Source organism: Rana temporaria, chromosome 3 (genome assembly GCF_905171775.1).
Source record: "Rana temporaria chromosome 3, aRanTem1.1, whole genome shotgun sequence".
Taxonomy (NCBI): Eukaryota; Metazoa; Chordata; class Amphibia; order Anura; family Ranidae; genus Rana; species Rana temporaria.
Window position 1 is genome coordinate 121,140,810 of NC_053491.1, and position 22,318 is coordinate 121,163,127.

Sequence of the window (22,318 nt, forward strand, 5' to 3'; positions counted from 1 at the left end):
TAGCAAAAAAATTTAATATGTATTCCATGTGTAGGGGGATACACAGTTCTTATTGGATACAGTAGCAGAAGTAGAAGCCCTGAATGAATTCTTCGCAGAAAGCAAACACGCCTTCCCTGATTTTGCCAAGCAATACTGGGCTCAGCTGACAATCAACCAGCTATTAGCTGAGAGGTAAGGAGGATTACATGTTATCACATTGTTTGTATACCAGAAACCTCAAAGACATTGGCAGCTTTCAGCAAAGATGTGAAAAAAATTTAAATTGTGAACTGGCACCATCAAAATGTTTCAACAATAATTAATTATCGTGCATCACATTAATACAAAGCTGGAGATGAGCTTTAACAAGATTAATTTCATAAATTTTGATCACAGGCCATTAATCTGTAGGTTGATGCATCTGCTCAGTGACCCTACCAGAATTACTATTAATAAAGGATTTATATTACACCAACAGTTTGTGCAGTGCTTTACAATATAAAAGGAGACTGTACAGTTACAATACAATTCAATAAAAAGGGGTTAATAGGGCCTTGCTTGTGAGAACTTACAATCAAATAGGGAGGGACAGGTGGTACAAAAGGTAATCATTGTGAGAGGGATGAGCAGATGGAAATTAAAAGTTCAGTTTTTAGGTTGGCTGGGATAGGCTTCCCTAAATAGATAAAGTGAGGAGTAGAGAGATAGACTTGGGTGTCATTAACATTGGAGATGGTATTGGAAGCCGTGAGAAGCTGAAGGAGATTATCAGGTGACCAAGGGAGCAGGTTTAGATAGAGAAGAGAAGAGGCCCAAGGACAAAACCTTGGGGGAAACCCACAGAAAAAGAAAATGAAGAGGAGTCAGAGTTGTAGTCAACACTGGAGGATTGCTGTAATAGGTAAGAGGTAAACCAGACCAGGAGAGAGCAGAGTCTTGCTGACCATAGGAGTGGAGTTTTTGAGAAGGAGCCGTGGTAAACAGTATTAAAGGCAGCACAGAGATCTAGTAGTATGTGTATGGAGTATGACCATTGTTTTTAACAGTTAGTGAACCGTAAGCAAGTTTTAGTAGGGCAATTTTTGTAGAGTGTTGTAAGCGAAAGCCAGACTGGGGGTAAAGAAGGTTTTTGTCAGTGAGGTAGCAGCTCGGACAGAGCTAGGCATTCTAGAAGTTTAGATGTAAATGGCAGTAAGGAGAAGTTGTCTTAAGTTGTTCAGGCTGGTGGAGCCCAATAAGAGCTTTTTAAGTATGAGGTGACCAGTAGAGAGGAATAGATTAAAGATGTGAGTGTGAGAGTATAAATTAGAGGAACAGGGTGACTGTAGTAGCTGTGAGGAAACAGGGTCTAAGGGACAGATGGTTAGGTGAGTGTCTGAGAAGAGACTGGCAAAATCTTCTCTAGTAACTGAGTCAAAAGAGGAAAGTATTGAATGTGTTTTAAGCAGGGTATGTTAAGTGGGGAAGAAATATTTTCAGTGGAGATGTTCCCACAAACTGCATCTTGTTTTTGAAATGACTGGCAATCTCCAAGGAAATATATTTCCTAGATGACATTATATGGCATAATGCATTTGCCATGCCTTACTATATCCGCATAATTAATATAACTCCACCCCCTAAAAGTGACATTAGAAGTCCAATGTCTCAAGTATGGGCTAGGCATTTCGTGAAATAGATACCAGGCTAGGAAGTACAGACCAATTAATTTTTTTTTATGTATTACCATACTATTAAGATTGCACCTCTTAAGGATGTCAGAGAGTAAGCTGACATTCAAATCCTTAATTTCAAAGAGTGCTATTAGACATACTGTAAATAATCAGTGCAATGAAAAAAATGTGGAAACAATATTTTGCTTTCATTTGTATGTGGCCTATTGACGTAATGTTAAGGTAAGATATTTGGATAACAGAATTTTTTTTACATAGATTAAAACTATTATTTGATTTCTACTACAGGAGCTTGGCAGTTACAGCAGAATCCAAGAGGGCACTTACCCACAAAATAATGCAGCTGTCAATCACACATCATATAGTGACCCCTTTCACATCACTGCTGATCGAAAGTGAGGATGGAAAGGAGAGAATGTTGGCAGATCCGCCAAATGCTATTAAAGGAGCGTGTTGTCAAAGTGAGAATTGTTTTTACTTTCAGCAATTTTACTAGATGATATATTGCTATTCTTTAGGCTCGAGTGCATGTGTTTTTTTGTGTGTTTCCACACGGCGTGTTTTTGGCAGTCCATTAATTTCAATGGACTGCCAAATGTGCTGGAATGCATCAAAAAAACACATGGTACTGCAATGCCATGCATTTTGGGGGCCATGAATGCCCTTGTTTTTGCCAGATGTGGGGGTGCCTGCAGACAGCAGCGCGGTCCCACACTGCTATTGGTATGAACAAGTCCCTCAAGTCTATACAATGTGTAAAAATGAACAAATATTTGTCCAATATGTCAGAATATATAGAAAAAATAATAATTTGTGAAAAGCAATACGCCAAATAAACCATTGTTTGTCCCCCAAAAATATATATTTATCTTAAGTAATGACAGCGTTAGCAAATTTAAAGGCCCTTACGGAAATATGAAAATAGCACAGGAGTTCAACTGGTTAAATCAAGGAATAATGTTTTAACAGCTTTTGACATACCACACCCCTTCCCCTGGGCTGCAATTGAACAATATTAAGGCCTTGGCAGGTGTGGTATTGCTCACATCAAGTGGGTTTTGCATTCCTATACAAGTCTATGCCAAACCTGCTAGAATTAGGTCAAATGTAGGTCATAAGGAGGCGAACCACAGGTAAATGCACCTGTTAATGAATTCTGAATAATCTGAGAAGAGTCTCATATGGATGTCAAACTACCCAGATAGCAAGCAATTGTGCTGTGAGTTTGAAAATGACTTGCTAAGCTATTTCTAGACTTGCCAGGCTTCACAAGCTTGTTGCACAATTGAAGCAAGTCTGCATTGCAAAACTCCAGATCAACTTTCTTTGCAAACATTTTGAAAGTCTGCTGCAAGTTTTGGTTCAGTTATGTTGTGCAATAGTCATCCCACCACAGGGGTCACTGTGGCTGAATTTTCATGCTGTAGACTTGCAGAGTTCTTGTTTCAGACACACCACTGCAACTGTGTTCTTCCTAGAAACTTGCCATGCAAATTTGCCACAAATTGGAAAAGTGTCAACTAAAACTTGTGCTTTAAGTGCTCTGCAAGTGTACAACTTTCCAGTGAAAAGTGCAGCAAGTCAACCACTTAAGGACCGAGCCTGTTTTTCAGACTTGGTGTTTATATGTTTAAGGTTTTTTTGCTATAAAATTACTTAGAACCCCCAAACATTATATCATTTTTTTTCTAACACCCTAGAGAATAAAATGGTGGTCATTGCAATACTTTTTGTCACACCGTATTTGCGCAGCGGTCTTACAAGCGCACTTTTTTGGAAAAAAAAATTGAATTAAAAAATAAGATAACAGTAAAGTTAGCCCAATTTGTTCATATAGTGTAAAAGATAATGTTATGCAGAATAAAATGATACCCAACATGTCACGCTTCAAAATTGCGTCCGCTCGTGGAATGGCGTCAAACTTTTACCCTTAAAAATCTCCATAGGCGATGTTTAAAAAATTCTATAGGCTGCATCTTTTGAGTTACATAGGAGGTCTAGGGCTAGAATTATTGCTCTCGCTCTAACGATTGTGGTGATACCTCACTTGTGGGGTTTGAACACAATTTTCATATGCGTTCGCTTCTGCGTGCAAGCTCGTCAGGATGGGGCGCTTTAAAAAAAAAATTTTTGTTTTCTTATTTATTTTACTTGATTTTATCTATTTGTACACTGTTTTTATTTTTTTATTTTTTTAAAGGGTCACTTTTATTCCTATTACAAGGAATGTAAACATCCCTTGTAATAGAAAAAAGCATGACAGGTCCTCTTAAATATGAGATCTGGGGTCAAAAAGACCTCAGATCTCATATTTAGACTAAAATGCAATAAAAAAATAAAATAAAAATGGTCATTTAAATAAAAATTACAACAAAAAAATTTGCCTTTAAGACGCATGGGTGGAGGTGAGGTTTTGACGTCGCTTCTGCCCAGCTATGCTATGGTGACGGGTGGGGGCCATCTTGCCCTCACTCGTATCCATGACACAGAGGGAGAAGGACCCGATTGCCTCCGCCGCTACCGACGGCTTCGGTAAGCGGCGAAGGGCGCGGGAGAGCGGCAGGAGGGGGGCCCTCTCCCGCCGCCGATAACGGTGATCTAACGGCGAATCCGCTGCGGAGACCACCATTATCGTTTACAGGACCGGCCACGGAAAAGATGGATGTCTTGGTTGTGGCAGCAGCTGCTGCCGTTACCGAGATATTCATTTTTAAAGTGCTGACGTATATGTACATGAGCCGGTCCTTAAGTAGACTTACAGTCCAACACTGCCACAAATTTGTGGGAAGTTATCCTTGCTATCTAGGTAATGCCATTGACACAAGCCGAAAGACAGTTGACACAGACCCTGAGGCTGGGTTCACACCTGTACGGTGCGAATTGCAGCTCCGGGTTTCCCTGTAGAGATAAAAATCAGTTGTTTCCTCTCTGTTGCAGCTGCGGATCAGCTGACCAGGGAGAGGGGGAGGTGTAGTGAGGAGGGGGAAAGAATTTGTGTTCAGAACGGAAAACATCTGCGAATCAGATACGTTCCCATTGAAGATTATGGGCCAGATTCACAAAAGAGATACGACGGCGTATCTCCTGATACGCCGTCGTATCTCTGAGAGTATCTATGTGGCTGATTCATAAAATCAGTTACGCATAGATAGCCCTAAGATCCGACAGGTGTAATTGACTTACACCGTCGGATCTTAGGATGCAATACTTCAGCCGCCGCTGGGTGGAGTTCGCGTCGTTTTCCAGCGTCGGGTATGCAAATTAGCTTTTACGGTGATCCACGAAGGTGCGCGCGTTCGTTACGTCATCGCTAGTCGGTTTTTCCCGTCGCAAAGTTAGGCCTACTTTTTCATGACTTAACTTTAGATGAGCCATGTTAAAGTATGGCCTTCGTTCACGGGTCAAATTTCAATTTTTTTTTTTTTTTTGCGTAAGACGTCCGGGAATACGAAAGTACGTTACGCACGTCGCCATTCAAAACATTACGACGGGCGACGTCATTTTGCGCAAAGCACGGCGGGAAATTTCAAAACGGAGCATGCGCAGTACGTTCGGCGCGGGAACGCGCCTAATTTAAATGGTCCCCGCCCCATTTGAATTAGGCGGGCTTGTGCCGGACGTCTTTACGTTACTCCGCCGCAAGTTTACACTCAAGTGCTTTGTGAATCAAGCACTTACGAGGAAAACTTGCGGCGGTGTAACTTAAAGACGATACGTTACGCCGCCGCAGTTCTCTATGAATCTGGCCCTATGTGTCTGCAATTCGCACCGCACTGTCTAGAAAACACACACTTTTTTGTGCACTGAGGACAGTGGATGCAACGCACATATGTGAACCAGACCCATTGAAAAGAACATATTTTCAAATGTTCTGCGAATTGGATGCATATGTGTGAACCCAGCCTCAGAGTGGCGGAGTGGCTGCACCCATCCCCTGTGCAGCTTATAAAATATACAGGAGTTTTACATTTTTGAATAAGGGGGGTGGTCTTGAGAGCATAGGGGACCTAGGCAATTGCCTAGTTTTGTCCCTCCAGGGACACCAGTCATCATATTAGGCACTTTGTATTGTAGATACAGTACACACAGGGCAATGAGACAACAGTCATTTCACTTTAGCTCTTTGCACAGTATTAAAAGTAAGTTTGAATGTCTTCAAATCAAGACTGCTGCCTTTAGCATAGTGTACATTAGGTCTGCCCTATTCTTTGTTAAAAATCAAATGAATGTTTATGGTGAACACTTCTTTAACACTCTGTAAATGGTTAACACTTGATTTTTTCACCGATAGCAATACTAGCTACAAAGCCTCCTAGTGTTCGCACATTATCAGCAAAGCCAAGCCTACCTCCACCTTCATCACCTGGAACTCAGGAGGCAAAAAGGGAAACTGCAACAATGACTCCATGCAAGAATGGAAAAACTCCAACGCCAACTTGTGGTAAATATACATCTGGTCATAATTTGGCTATAACCCAAAGTGATTTAGTGAATGGGCTAAAGCATATCTATAGGTTTTGGATGGGCTATAACATGTTCTGACCTTATACCAGTTCACAGCAGCCTTGAGGGGATAAACATTTTATATAATTTTAAAGTCTGGCTACAACCACCCCCACCCCATGGTCTAAGCTAGCTCTTCATCTCAATTAACTGGTAAATTGGAATGTTTGGTAGCTTAACCACTTGCTTACTGGGCACATATACCCCCTTCCTGCCCAGGCGAAATTTCAGCTTTCGGCACTGCGTCACTTTAAATGAAAATTGCGCTCCCAAACAAAATTTACATCCTTTTTTTCCCACAAATAGAGCTTTCTTTTGGTGGTATTTGATCACCTCTGCGTTTTTTTTTTTTTTGCGCTATAAACAAAAATAGAGCGACAATTTTGAAACCAACACAATATTTTTTACTTTTTGCTATAATAAATATCCCAATTTTTTTTTTTAAACAAACAATTTTTTTTCTCAGTTTAGGCCGATACGTATTCTTCTACATATTTTGGGGGGAAAAAAAATCTCAATAAGCGTTTAGTGATTGGTTTGCGCACAAGTTATAGCGGCTACAAAAAAGGGGATTGAATTCTGACATTTTTTTTATTTATTTTTTTACTAGTAATGGCGTTTTTTTGCGATTTTTTTATTGGGACTGCAACATTATGGCGGACACATAGAACACTTTTGACACATTTTTGGAACCATTCACTTTTATACAGCGAACAGTGCTACAAAACTGCACTGATAACTGTATAAATGTGACTGGCAGGGAAGGGGTTAACACTAGGGGGCGAAGAAAGGGGTTAAATGTGTACCCTGGGAGTGATTCTTACTGTGGGGGGAGGGGACTGACTGGGGGAGGTAACCGATGCTGTGTCCCTGTGTACAAGGGACACAGCATCAGTCTCCTCTCCCTGACAGGACGTGGATCTCTGTGTTTACACACAGAGATCCAGGTCCCTGTTCTGTCACTGCTGATCGCGGGTGCCTGGTGGACATCGCGGCCGCAAGGCACGCGTATCGGCATCTCAGTGACGTGCCGGGCACGCGGAGGACCCGAGGCCGTAAAAATACGGCCTCCCGGCAATTTAGAGCCACCTTGAGGCCGTCTTTTTACTATGGCTCGGGTCTGAAGAGGTTAATTTACATTCGGATACCTGTTACTTCACACCATATTTAAATATACTAAAACGTTATGATAGATATTATGATTGGATAAATATTATATTGTTGACTATTGTTACTACACTTCAAGGCCTTCGGGCCTGTGTAATCATATGCCCCCTTTATTTCCTCTTATGGAATAAAAAATATATATTATATGATAGGAATCAATATATTTGAGATATTCCAGCAGATCTGTATATAAAACATTTGATAATGACCTCTGCACTATGTAGAGTAAAAATACATAAAAACACCAGTATGTGAACACTAACAATTATTTTGCAGTTGATACGGATCCACATTTCATTATAAACTTACCAATAAGCCAAACAGATGTCTGCTTCAATGTTGATGCACAGGCTGGAAATATGTTGAACCTCCTGACTGATACTGAATTAGGTAAGTGCAATCAAAGTGTTAGCATATAATATTGCTTTTTATTAGCCTTTAGACTACCTTTCTGTTTGCTGCTCTGGGATACAAAGTGACTGCAATGCCCGAAGATCATTGGTGAAGTAGGTGGCAGCCTAACCCATATTTTAAATGGGTTATTCTTATTTTTGCCTAACTGCTTGGTAATCCATTCTGTAACATGTAATCTCCCGGAGTGATCTGTACCCACCAAAGATGGTTATTCTATGACTGCAAGCCGGAAGCAGACCCTTCTGACCTTAAAAACAGTCTTTCTCAAAATGGGTTCTGTGGTTTCCTTCTGAGGTTGCTTGGGGTTCTTGGAGCAGTGAATAGAGGTGAATTGATCTCCCACCTACATTGCCCACCAATGCAAGTTGTCACTTTGGCACTGACCACTAATATCAGGGGACACAAAAATATGAGAATTTTGTTGTATTAATCAGGGGATTGTCATGGATGTTATTCCTTTATTTAATATCATTTACAACTTATTGATCGCATTAATGTCCCATGAGGTGTGGATATAATCTATTATGAATGAATGAGTAACTTGTATAGCGCTACAAACACAAACTAAATCGCCTAAGCAGGACTTCCCACGAAACCTGAACATTACTTCAAGAGTGCTCAAGGGCAAAAAGGGTGAGAAAGGCTAGTTTAGTGTGAACCCCACCTGCTTATAAAACTGCTACTAAGCCACCTTTTGCTGTTAAACTATTAAATGGCAGGGCCTTTATTTGCCACTTAAAAGAGAAGCTTTTTAGGCCATACTTCTCTTATGGGTCACAGGAGTGGACTTACTTGTGCTCTCCTGTGACCTCTCAGAGACGCTCCAGGCTCAGGAAGGATCCTGACAACAAAGTCGGGATACACCCAGATGCCTTTTTGGCAACTGGCTCAGCCTCCCAGAGCAGCGCTGAGAGCCTGTGCCAGCTCCTCCCGCCCTGACGCTCCAGTGAGTGCTGGAGGGGTAGGGCAGAGAGCGGTGACTGACAGTTACTGCTCTCTGCTAACAGCAAACCAAGAACTGAGCAATAAGCACGTGTTTGCTCAGTTTTCAGACTAAAAGGTGTCAGGGGACAGCTGCAGCATCCCAGCAATCATGCAACAACAGAGTTAAGTATGAATGCTGTTGTTTTTTTATTCCCACACTTCTACTTTAATTGTTCTCCATTCAACAACTGATTGACAGCTGTCAGGGCTTAAAGTAGTACTATTGGCAAAACTTTTTTTTTGTTTCATTTTTGGTAGAGTTAAGCCCTGTACACACGATCGGTCCATCCGATGAGAACAGTCTGATGGACCGTTTTAATCGGTTAACCGATGAAGCTGACTGATGGTCAGTCGTACCTACACACCAGCGGTTAAAAAAACGTTTGTGTCAGAACGCAGTGACGTAAAACACAACGACGTGCTGAAAAAAACGAAGTTCAATGCTTCCAAGCATGCGTCGACTTGATTCTGAGCATGCATGGATTTTTAACCGAGGGTTGTGCCTACTAACGATCGTTTTTTTTCTATCGGTTAGGAATCCATCGGTTAAATTTAAAACAAGTTGGCTTTTTTTTAACCGATGGATAAATAACCGATGGCGCCCACACACGATCGGTTTTGACCGACGAAAACAGTCCATCAGACCGTTGTCATCGGTTTAACCGATCGTGTGTACGAGGCCTAAGGGAGGGTTATAACCTCTGTCAATTTTTTTTGCCATCTGTGTCCTATTGGGGAGACTTCCCTTCACTTTCTTTCCCATAACAAAACAAGAAGTGAGAGGAAAATCCCTGCAAATAATGTGAATTTCTTGGGGGGCCCCAGGTCTCCAGATCTATTGTCCCCATTGGAAGATTTCCCCTCTAATATACTTCAGGCGTCAACCCAAAATTTGGGATCTCCTTTTACTTTCACTTTTAATGATAATAGTAAACAGGACAAATAGAAAGGGTAAATCTCCCTAATAGGGGGCGGAGACAGCAATAAAAATAAACAATTTAGTCCCTCTCCACTCTATCCAAAATTAAAAAAAAAAGTCTGGCTTTTAATTTTAATGTGGAGAGAGAAGGCAGCCTGAACCTTTCCAATCTCAAAAAACATACTGGATGACAAGTACAATTAAATGGTTTAGATCAAAGCCTATTTATGTGTTAGAATGGCCTCCAGACGTCTTGTGTCCTTTTTTTTTGGTGGAGTCTGAAGTGGTTGGGAAAAAAAGAAAAAAAAAAAGAATGGCCTCCAGACCTAAATAAAACTGAGGCCCCGTACACACGACCGAGTTTCTCGGCAGAATTCAGCCAGAAACTCGATCGGAGCTGTATTCTGCCGAGAAACCCAGCCGTGTGTACACTTTCGGCCGAGGAAACCGACGAGGATCTCGTCGGGCCAAATAGAGAACATGTTCTCTATTTCCTCATTAGTCAACAGGGAAACTTAGCTCGCCGAGATCCTTGGCGGCTTCACAAGGAACTCGACGAGCAAAAAGATGTGTTTTGCCCGTCGAGTTTCTCGGACGTGTGTACGGGGCCTGAGAATCTGTGGCAAGACTTGAAAATTAGTCTTCACAGACGCTCTCCATCCAATCTGACAGAGCTTGAGATATTTTTCAAATAAGAATGGGCAAAAATGTCACTCTCTAGATGTGAAAAGCTGGTAGAGATATCCCCAAAAAGACTTGCAGCTGTAATTGCAGCGAATGGTGGTTCTACAAAGTATTGAATGTACTGATGACTACAAATGCACGCCACACTTTTCACATATTTATTTGTAAAAAAAAATAAAAATCATTTTCCTTCCACTTCACAATTATGTGCCACTTTGTGTTGGTCTATCACATAAAATGCCAATAAAATACATTAATGTTTTTAGTTGCAACATGACAAAATATGGAAAATGTCTAGGGGTGTGAATACCTTTTCAAGGCACTGTAAGGCCCCGTACACACGACCGGTTTTCTCGGCAGAATCCAGCAAGAAACTCGATGGGAGACGTATTCTGACGAGAAAACCGGTCGTGTGTAAACTTTTCGCCGAGAAACCTGTCGGGAAACTCATCGAGCCAAAAAGAGAGCATGTTCTCTATTTCCTCGTTGGGCAATGGGAAAATTTGGCTCGACGAGTTTTTTGACAGCCGAACAAGGAACTCGACGGGGAAAACTATGTGTTTCGCCCTTTGAGTTTCTCGGTCGTGTGTACGCGGTGTCTATATTTAAAGAGTAAACCAGCAAACAAATTGCTAATTAGTGTTGCATATATGTGTATATTTTGCTGTTTAAAATCATATAAAGGAGATTTGTCTGGCACTGACCTTTATAAAAATAGAGTAGAGACTCTGGTCTAATGATGTTGGTCTAAAAGAAATTAGAAGTCATTCTCATCCCAAACCCATATTTTTGTTTCACCAAGACTCCTTAGCCATCAAAAAAAACACCAATGGATTGTATCTGATGGAGAATAAAACAGATTGCTGGCCTATCCAGTTGTAATGCTGTGACACATTTGAGGTCTTGTGGGAACATGGAGACTGAATGTATTTAAAGGGATCTTGCCAGAGAATGAATGAACCCCTTTGTACTCACCCAAGCATAATTTAATAATTAGAAAATAAAAAAGCTTTTAATTTTACTTGAACTGGACATTTTGTTAAATTAAATCCACAGAACACTTGATATCAAAGGGTTATAGCTGGACACCAGTAGGACTGAACTACTTACTTTCTACTTATACCTCTTGGGGATCTACCCAGAGCAATTGGTTCTTCCCCTATGCTGCAGCCAAAGCTAAGCCAGACAGATCACTAATGTATTCTTTGTATTGCAAAAAAAAAGCTCTTTGATATAGAAAATAGAAAGTCATTGATAATATGCACTAATAAATGAGTAATGTTTTCTTCTGCAGGTATTGCGATTAATGGGAGAATAGTTACCGCTAAAAAAGCTAAGGATGGCAAGCTGAACACCTACTTTGGTACATTTGGCATGTATTTTAGACAGCTAGATATGAAGATTGAAGTAAGCACTGACAAAATAACACTGAAAGACGCATCTTATACCAGAGTGATGCGCTGGTCTGAGTCCAGCAGCCTGGCTTACAAGAGGTGAGTGTAGCTTGGAAATGTTGCATTTATTGACTGATAAAACTTACTGAAGAGATATTAGAAGTTTCATTATTTCAGTTTACATATAGGGGGTTATTTACTAAAGGCAAATCCACTTTTGACTACAAGTGCAAAGTGCACTTGAAATTGCACTGAATGTGCACTTGGAAGTGCAGTCGCTGTAGATCCGAGGGGGACATACAAGGAAAATAAAAAACAGCATTTTAGCTTGCACGTGATTGAATAATAAAATCAGCAGAGCTTCCCCTCATTTCAGATCTACCCCTCAGATTTACAGCGACTGCACTTCCAAGTGCACTTTGCACTTGCAATGCAAAGTGGATTTGCCTTTCATAAATAACCCCCATAGTACAGTAGTTTACAAAGAAGCAGAGCTTTTTTTCTCAGAAAATAGGTGCAGGAACTCAACCACGACCCGTTCAGATTTAAAAAACAGTAGAAGGGTCATTAAATACCAGGATTGCATTACATACAGAATGCAGAGTTCAGGAGGGTTACACACAGAGTGCAGAGCTGTCACTTGTAAACACAAAAACCAGACTTCTGTGTTTAAAAGTGATTGTGGTGAGCAGGCACTAAAGGGTCTGAGCTAAAGGTGGTAGAACTGAGTTCCCCCAAGTTCCCCCTGAAAAAAAGCCCTGCAAAGAAGTAACTGTAAATGATTGGTGAGTATAGTTTTGTGAATTAAATTATTTAACAATATGTTTAAAGTTAACATGTGAAAATAGAAATGTGGAAAAGAACATTGCTGTTGTGCAAAAGCATGTGCAGGCACTATGGGGAAGATTTGCTGAAACTGGGGCACACAGAATTTGTTGCAGCTGTGCAAAGTGACCAATCAACTTCTAGAATCCCACATCAGCGCTTCTAGTCCCTCCCTCCTGCTGAGTGCCACCAAAGCCAGTAGCTTTCTATGGAGGGCATCCATGCAGGCCCACTGCTGAGCCACTGCTCTGCGTGTACATTCAAACACAGAGCTGTGGGTTGGCCCCTCCCCCTCTCTTCTCATTAGCTCACTGGCTGTGCTTGACCAATGGTTCCGGCTGCTGTCTCCAAAGAGCCAAGGCTCTCGTGCACATCGCTTGATCATGATGGGGCTCAGGTAAGTATTAGAAGGGTCTGCACAGAGAAGGTAAAAAACCCTTGAGCCTTTAGAACCACTTTATTTAAAGAAAATGAAGCTAGAAGCTGAGCGGTTGCTATGCATAGCTGTACCAATTTTAGTAAATCCCCCTTTCCCACAATTTTATTTCTATAATCCCTTCTGGGTCCCTATACCCACACAATGGCATTGGGTTTAACCTATGAGCCAGGGAGGGGGAGCAAGTGGAAAATGTTTTCTTTAAATTTACCTTGACTCTATCTGGGATAGTTGTATCTATGGTCACCAAATTCAGCTGTTTTTTCAGATAACTGCCCTCTCTATTCTCTAAAGTCTATGGACACCTTAGAATGCCCTCTATGAGCATTCTCTAAAGTCTATGGACACCTTAGAATGCCCTCTATGGGGGGCGTGGCTGGACGAGGATGGCGCTGGACGTACTTTCGGTGAGCTCCGTCTGACAGAATTGAATCGATAGCCATCTAACGCCCGTTCTGTCCCTATAGTGCCCCAAACTCCTCATTCTGTACCCGGGACTCTCCCTGTACGGCGCTGTACTCTTTCTGGGTATCCGGGACGTCTGCTTACCTTACGGTGTAAACCGAGGCCTACTCCCACCCTTGGATTCCAACGCCATCTTGAGGCCTAGTCCGCAGAGAACGACACCGCGCTCGAGTGGTGAGGGTGCAGCGGACGGATCAGTCACCGACTCACTCCCACCTGTGAGGCGCCGCTCTGAGAAGGATTCCCGGAGCAAGCATCTGACCGGAGACTGGTAGTGGCTTCCGTTTTTATTACCGGAGGCCCTCTGACGCAATTTTTAATACAATTGCTGATGCGTCATCGCCATCTTGTGGCCTGAAAGTTCATTGCCACAGACTTCAGATATAATACAACAGCTGAAGTGACATCGCCATCTTGTGGCCTGCAGGTTTATTATTACAATCTTCAATTAATATTATAACTGCAGTTCTGACGCCGCCATCTTGTGGCCTGCAAGTTTATGACCACATATATCATATAGTGTGGCTTATTCCACTGAGACTTGCTTTTTTACTTATTAAATTATCTTCTGGAGACTGATACTCAGGGTGAGGCTTGTGGATGGATGCTTAACTGCGAATTTCCATAAAACTGACAGTATCCTAATAGAACTTCTCCTTGGGGTCCCAAGTACTTATAATAAAAAAGAAAAAAAAAAAAAAGGGGGGAAAGGAAAAGAAAACCTCCTGGTGATCGGCGACCGGGAAAAGAGCCCGATCTTACTATCATAAGCCCACAGACATCATTTGAGGTCTATATGAGGAGTTAACGCTGCCATCTTGCGGCCTGCATACTTCAAGATACTATAAAAATAATATGAACACTTTTCTGTGGCAATAACTACTGAAAATACACACTTTTCTCTCATAATCCGCCTCAGTAGCTTAAATTCGATGTGTGGTGACTTGTGGTAATTTTGAAACATACATAATCCAATGTGTCACGCTATTTGGAGTTCTTATTGTATTTATCTCTTCTCTAAACTGAGGTAATTCTTTTTACACTGGCTACCTGACTGCAATAATAGTCTAATAGCGGTAGTCAAAGATTGGTTACCAACTGGATACGGTGCCCAGGGTAGGTGTTGTATATTGTAGGATTACCCTATGATTGCCCCTGCTATGGAAACTTGCTGAGGTATTCATACACACCGTCCGATGTTAGTCGACAAAAGCTACAAACCAATCCGCTAATATAACACCTGCATGATATGTAATTTGAGGCATTTTTATGATGCTGATCTTTTCACAATACTTACTGTAAAGGCTCAAATCTGGGCCTGGTCTGTTCACATAAGCAATACCCACTGTAAGATGGTGGTTATAAGACTGTTATGCCTATAGGAGCTCATATAGGAGTGAACTGTTGATTTTACGATATAGAACAACTCTACCCCTGCTGATAAGAATTCACTATAACACTTATTATATATGAAGGGGAAACAGGGCAAAAAAAATAAGAACTCAATTATCAAGGAGAGTCTTTTTGATATGGACACCCCTCCTCATACAAGTCCTCAGGTACCTGTGGTGGATCCTAAGTTTACTGAACATTTCTCGTCTCATGTGACACCCTCCTCATCACCTCCTCCCTTAAGTTCTACTACATCTTCAGCTTTATTTTCATCTGTAGTAAGGGAGGGTATAATACCTATAATGGCTGATCACTGGATTCCTATGGTTTCTCCCTCACATGACCCTATACAAGTAACTGCTAACGTTGAAACTGCTCCAGAAGTTTCTTTCAATGTTGCTGATCTCTATAACAGGATCTCTGAAATGCTGGAAAGGGGTTTAGCTCACACGGCTGAGAAAATTACTAAAGATATTAGGGCAGACTTCCAATGTCTTGGCAACAGGATAGACTCAGTTGAGCATAAATTGGACACTAACGTCTCTAAAACTGAACAACATGATGATCATATCCATTTCCTACAAGAACAACTGGAGGCTGCTCAAGCTAAGATTGACGATTTGGAAAACAGGTCAAGAAGAGAAAACTTCAGGGTTAGGGGTCTTCCTGAGTCCATTATGGACGTTCATTCAGCAATACGAGACATTATGAGAATCCTCCTTCCATCTGTACCTGATATAAAATTGGAAATTGATAGGGCTCATAGATCATTAGGTCCACTGAGAAGAGATGGTTTGCCCAGAGATGTGGTGGTCAAGCCTCATTATTTCTCCACCAAAGAAGACATTATGAAACGGTCCAGACAACAGGAGAATCTTCAATACCAAGGTACTAATATACAAATATTTTCTGACATTTCACCATATACCATTCAGAAAAGAAGAGCAATGAAACCGTTATTGTCTGCCCTCATCAACAAAAACATCAAGTATAAATGGGCTTTCCCCTTCGCCTTAAAATTCAATTATAATGGTAGAAACCATATAATACATAATTTCCAGGAAGGTGAACGACTTCTGTCTGATCTGAAAATTATATCTCTGGATCCTGTCATGGACACTAATCCGCCTCAACTTCCATCTGCCAAGAGGAACACACCTACTAGTCCGACTCAAAATCCTTGGAACAAGGTCAAGTACAGGAAAATTGGAGGGGACCAAGCACCCTGATATTGAATAGACTTACCCAGGACGTATCTCTTAATCTTTAATTCAGATGAATTTTTATCCTGGATGCTTTTTAAAAAAAGAAGATTCCGGGATTACATGTCTAGTTTAATGCCGTTTTTCTTTAGATTATTCTCCTATTGTTTTTGGGTCATCCTATGATTCACATGCCTTTTTTCTTAAACTTGTTTTAAGGTGTAATGTTTAATCTGTCGGCAACTGACGACGGTGAGGTATTGAACCTCAACTTACCTCTTGTGTCGACACTTTGTCGACCCAATGGGTAAGAATATAGTCCTTTTCTGGGACTATACAAAAATTTCTTGTTTGAATGAGGGAAGGAGAATCATTCTCTTCCCCCATTCTGGGTCACGAATTGACCTTGCACGATCTAATAGTTTATTGTGCCATATATTTTTTTATTTTTCTCTTTTTATCTCTCCTTTTCACTTCTTTTTCTTTCTTCTTCATACTCTCTTCGTTTCTTCAGCCTGCCTGCCATTGTTCGTATTTGCGAGACTATTGATGATATCTGTACGGTCCCGCATGTTCATAGATGTAGACAAGACTTATGGCTGGATCGAATGATGTATCTAAACCCCTTAGTGTTGTTACTCACAACACTCAGGGGTTGAATTCTCCTGTTAAGAGGCGCAAAGCCTTTCAAGTATACAAGTCTCTCCGTGTAGATGTGGTTTTCCTTCAAGAAACCCACTTTCCTAAACGATACAACCCTTCCTTTATGCATGCCCACTTTCCATTGTTTTACCTAGCTAAAGCAGAAAACAAAACTAAGGGTGTGGCCATTTTGTTTTCTAGGTATTGTAATTTTAACCTGACTAAAGAATTTGGAGATCCGGAAGGTAGGTTTCTATTGTTACAAGGTACCCTTGATGGCAGACTATACACATTTATCTCTTATTATGCTCCTAACAGAGGTCAGAAAAAGTTTTTCTCACAGATGCTTGATACCCTCCGACCATTTATGGAGGGGATCATTCTTATGGGTGGAGACTCTAACCTAGCTTTCGACACGGGATTGGATAAGTCCAAACCTTCTGTCAAGGGAATCGTCAGACCGACTAAACTTAGTCTACAAGTAGCACGCATTCTACATCAGTCTAGATTAACTGACATCTGGAGGGAGATGAACCCCAAAATTAAGGACTATACTCACTATTCTAACCCTCACCACTCTTATTCGCGTATAGATCATATATTAATCTCTAACCATCACGTCCCAGCTGCCATTAAGTCTCATATAGTTGATGTTTCTTGGTCAGATCACTCGATGGTTCTATTGTCACTGAGGAGAGAGGACACTTCTCCTAAAGTGTCTCATTGGACACTAAATAAGTCTATTTTGAAGGACCCTGTCCTAATGAAGGATATTGAGCGATCTCTTCTAGAATACTTTAAGCATAATGATACAGGAGATGTGTCCCCTGAAACTCTGTGGGCTGCCCACAAGGCTTCTATCAGAGGCAAAATTATACAAGTGGCCGCTGGCCTCAAGAAACAAAGAAACATAGACATAAGGAAGCTGGAAAACAACTATATAGAGCTCCGTAAAAAAACATAAATCTGATCCTCTTAACTTTCCTACTCAGGCACTTGATGCAACTAGATCTGCCCTAAACTTGGTACTTACCACCAAAGCTGGGGAAGATATGAAATGGACTGGAGCTAATTTCTATAAATTTAAAGATAAAAATAGGCCCGATGCTAGCTCATAAACTCTCACCCAGATTTCAATCACGGTCTCTCCCTAAAATAAGGATGACTGATGGTTCTCTTACCCTGAATCCTAGGAAGATAATGGAGGCCTTTCATGATTTTTTTTCTAAGCTTTATGCATCCACTGATGATTCTTCTTCAGAGGGAATGGATGATTTTCTAGACAATTTGAATCTACCTCAATTGACTGAAGTTCATAGAGAAATGATGGAGTCTCCCATATCAGCTGAAGAAGTATTGTTAGTAATTAAAAACCTAAAATTAGATAAAGCCCCGGGCCCTGATGGGTTTTCAAGTGCTTATTATAAAACATATTCGAGCATTTTAACACCCTACATGGTTAAATTCTTCAACCACATGACCGGTGGAGTTCCCATAGACAGGCAACTTAATTTAGCTTATATTTCGGTTATCCCAAAGCCAGAAAAAGACCATAGCCTGGTGGAAAACTATAGACCTATATCCCTCATTAACAACGATCTTAAGATACTCACTAAGGTAATGGCCAATAGAATGTCCTCTTTCATTGGCCAGTATGTTAGTAAAGATCAAGTAGGCTTCATCGCTGGAAGGCAAGGTCCTGATCAGGTTAGGAGGGCTGTGGATCTGATCTCCATTTTGAACTCGGGCTGGACTGGTGATACTAATCAAAGGGGAATGCTTCTTTCTATTGATCTACAAAAAGCATTTGACTCAGTATCATGGCCATTCATGTTAGAAGTGATGAAACGTTGGGGGTTTGGCACGAAATTTCTTGGAATCTTATCTGCACTTTACTCTCATCCTAAAGCTAATATACGCTTTCAGGGTATCTTTTCGGAACCTATTGAGATTCATAGGGGTACTAGGCAGGGTTGTCCTCTGTCTCCCCTGGTGTTTGCAATAGTTATGGAATCCTTGGCTATAGCTATTCGTGAGAACACAAACATCAGGGGAGTTAGATGTGCCAAAATGGAGCATAAATGTGCCTTGTTTGCAGATGACCTTTTACTGTTTTTGACCGCTCCGGATACATCCCTACCGGAATTATATTATCTTTTAGACAAATTTTCTATAGTTTCAGGTCTAACTGTGAATATGGCCAAGTCTAGGGCCCTCAATGTTTCTCTCTCTGAATCCACGGTTTCTCTACTAAAGGAAAATTATGGATTCAAATGGGACACCTCTTATATCAAATACCTAGGTATCTATTTGACTCCCAACATCCAAAACTTGTATTTGGCCAATTATCCACCTATGTATAGAAAACTTGAGAAAGATTTGAGAGATTGGGGGACTCAGAATATAGGTTGGATTGGTAGAATTAACTCGGTTAAGATGACTCTTCTCCCTAGGCTTTTGTATCTTTTTAGATCATTACCCATACCGATAATTAAAAGTCATCTAAAATCCTTTCAAGGAAAGATTATCAAGTTTATTTGGAACAATAAGGGTCCACGCCTTCCATCTCGCACTCTCTATAACTTGCCTGAACAGGGGGGTCTGGGGGTACCCAACTTATTATGGTACTATCAATCAGCAAGATTGGCACAGTTATCGGAAACTTTTCTTAAACATGAACGCCCTGACTGGTTAGATATAGAAGAGCAGGCGACCCTGAATCTAACGATAGAGGAGTTAATGTGGAGTCCTACCAAGAATAGGCCTTCTATTTTATCTCCGACTCTTTCTCAAACCTTTGTTTTATGGGATTCACTTAAAAACAATCCCTCTCTAATTTCTAAAGGCAGACCTTTATCGAGTATTTTTCTAGACCCACTCTTTGTTTCTAAAATTGAAGTAGATTCGTTCAAATGGTGGCATGACAAAGGGTTGTATCGTATAGGCCGTTTTTTTTCGCGCTCGGGTCCACTTCCTGAACAACACTTCATTGACAAGCTAGGTCTTCCTGTCTCAGAAAAATTAAGATTTTCTCAACTACATGACTATGCACAAAGCCTATGGGATAGTGGCTCGATCTCTGGACTATTGACACCTTATGAAAGTAATTGTGATCAGGGTTTGATCAGGAAGGGGAATATTTCAATCATATATCAATCGCTTGCTAATAACTGCACCAAATTACCTCATATGCTGGCCTGGGAAAGGGAACTTAATAACAACTGGGATTTATCTGACTGGTGTAGTAATTATACTAGATCCATTAAAGGATATGTGAATATATCCCTTGTAGAGGCTAATGTAAAAATTTATACTAGGTGGTATTTAGTTCCCGTTAAACTGGCTTCCATGTATCCGTCAACTTCGCCCCTTTGCTTCAGAGGTTGTCAGGGATTGGGGTCTATGGTACATATATGGTGGGAATGTCCCAAAATACGTGGATACTGGAATAAGGTGTTCAACATAATAAGACGTGTCACAGGCTGTAATTTGCATCAATCCCCCACTATCGCTTTACTTAACGGGATGTTACCCCAAACCTCCAAGGTTACTAGAAAACTCATCCTATACATTCTGACAGGTGCCAGGATCACAATTGCAGCTGCGTGGAAAAAATCTACTGTCTCCATCCGGTATATGAAACAAAAGGTTACATGGATTATGGAACAAGAAAAGAGGGTCTGTTCCATGTTGGATATGTCTACTCTTTTCCATGAAATATGGGAACCGTGGATGAAATTTATGGGAATATCTTTTATCCCATAAAGGCTGTGGTGATATTTATATCCTTAGGACGATGTTGTTCGTTGACAGGCAGGCTGCCATCTCTTTTTACTTTTACTTTCCCCTGATCTTCTTTTTTTTTTTTTCTTCTCTTCTCTTTTTTCTCTTCTTTTCATTGATTGTTATTTGATTTGATAATTTTGTTTTTTACACGAGGATAACATCCTTGTTATTTCTCATTCTCAGAGTGTTATGTTTAGAAAAAAAAAAGATATATATAAACATTTGTAATAGCCTATGTTTGGGTTATCAAAAGATTCCACCAAATTTTTGGGGATGTTAGGCATGTTAAGGGTTTTGAAAATATATATTTACAGATACTGGTGGGTATTGGTGATAATTATGGGAGGGAGGGAAGGGGGATTGAAAGGTTTGCTTAACCTCTTGGACACAGACTGTTCCCAGTGGGGGTGTCGGAGAGGTCATTGTTATCCAGAAATCCTGTCCTTTATTCGTTCCATGAATTTAGACCCAGTACACACATGGGGTTTTTTATTGTGTGACAACAATAAGCCTAAGGAATTATATAGTTTATGGAAATATCCTTTTATTTATTCATTATAAATTATTGGTTATACCTAGCTTTTCTTTTTAACTATTACAATCTGTTATACTCTCACCGTATGGTGATAGCATATGATATGGCTGTATATGATAGTCAGTTTCTATGACAAGACCATCTTCTATGTAAAACAATGCATTGGATTTATTATTTACTGTGTATTACTGAATTGTATACTGCTGTTATAGTACAAATGTATGTACTTTTATTGAAAATAAACATAAATTTGAATGAAAAAAAAAAGAATGCCCTCTATGAGCATTCTCTAAAGTCTATGGACACCTTAGAATGCCCTCTATGAGCATTCTCTAAAGTCTATGGACACCTTAGAATTTGTTGTTTTACTCTGGCAAGTGTCCTGTGCTTCTGGTTACATTTCTATAGTCACTCATACTCATGGCTAAAGGACCACCATTTTTTTTTGAGTCTGCTGAGACTTAGAGAAAAGGATGAGGGAAGATTACACAATATCGAACCATGTAACAAAAGAATGTAGTCACACTTTAAACATTGTAAAAACTTTCTATAGCAGGCTACAATGTATGCATCTCTACTACTACCTGATAGCAGAGAAAACATCCACCATCACTGGTTCTTGCTGATTGGAGCTTAGCACTGCTCTACTCATTCAGAGGACCTATTAATGTTACACTATTGTTATGGCATGCAGTAACATTTTTGATTACTCCATTCTAATTGTACTCATTATCATCAATTTCACTGTAATGCCGCGTACACACGATCGGTCCATCCGATGAGAACGGTCTGATGGACCGTTTTCATCGGTTAACCGATGAAGCCGACTGATGGTCAGTCGTGCCTACACACCATCGGTTAAAAAAACGATCGTGTCAGAACGCGGACACGTAAACCACGTACAACGGTACTATAAAGGGGAAGTTCAAATCCAATGGCAACATCCTTGGGGCTGCTTTAGCTGATTTTGTGTTAGTAAAAGACGTTTCGCGATTTTCTGTCTGTTACAGCGTGATGAATGTGCTATCTCCATAACGAACGCTAGTTTTACCAGAACGAGCGCTCCCGTCCCCTAATTTAGTCTGAGCATGCATGGATTTTTAACTGATGGTCGTGCTTACTAACGATCGTTTTTTTTTCTATCGGTTAGGAATCCATCGGTTACATTTAAAACAAGTTGGCTTTTTTTTAACCGATGGATAACTAACCGATGGGGCCTACACAAGATCGGTTAGGACCGATGAAAACAGTCCATCAGACCGTTCTCATCAGTTTACCGATCGTGTGTACACGGCCTTAGAAAACTTACAACCAC

The 22,318-nt window shown here is 40.7% G+C and overlaps 1 protein-coding gene across 1 annotated transcript in view; it reads left to right on the forward strand.

Annotated features, from left to right (window-relative positions):
* ITIH2 (inter-alpha-trypsin inhibitor heavy chain 2) overlaps positions 1 to 22,318 on the forward strand; it is a 75,540-nt gene that overhangs the window by 46,955 nt on the left and 6,267 nt on the right. The window contains exons 14-18 of the mRNA XM_040343347.1: positions 35 to 174; positions 1,944 to 2,116; positions 5,947 to 6,096; positions 7,602 to 7,715; positions 11,621 to 11,819. Of these exons, the coding sequence (XP_040199281.1) occupies positions 35 to 174; positions 1,944 to 2,116; positions 5,947 to 6,096; positions 7,602 to 7,715; positions 11,621 to 11,819 (776 nt within the window). The remainder of the gene's footprint in view (positions 1 to 34; positions 175 to 1,943; positions 2,117 to 5,946; positions 6,097 to 7,601; positions 7,716 to 11,620; positions 11,820 to 22,318) is intronic.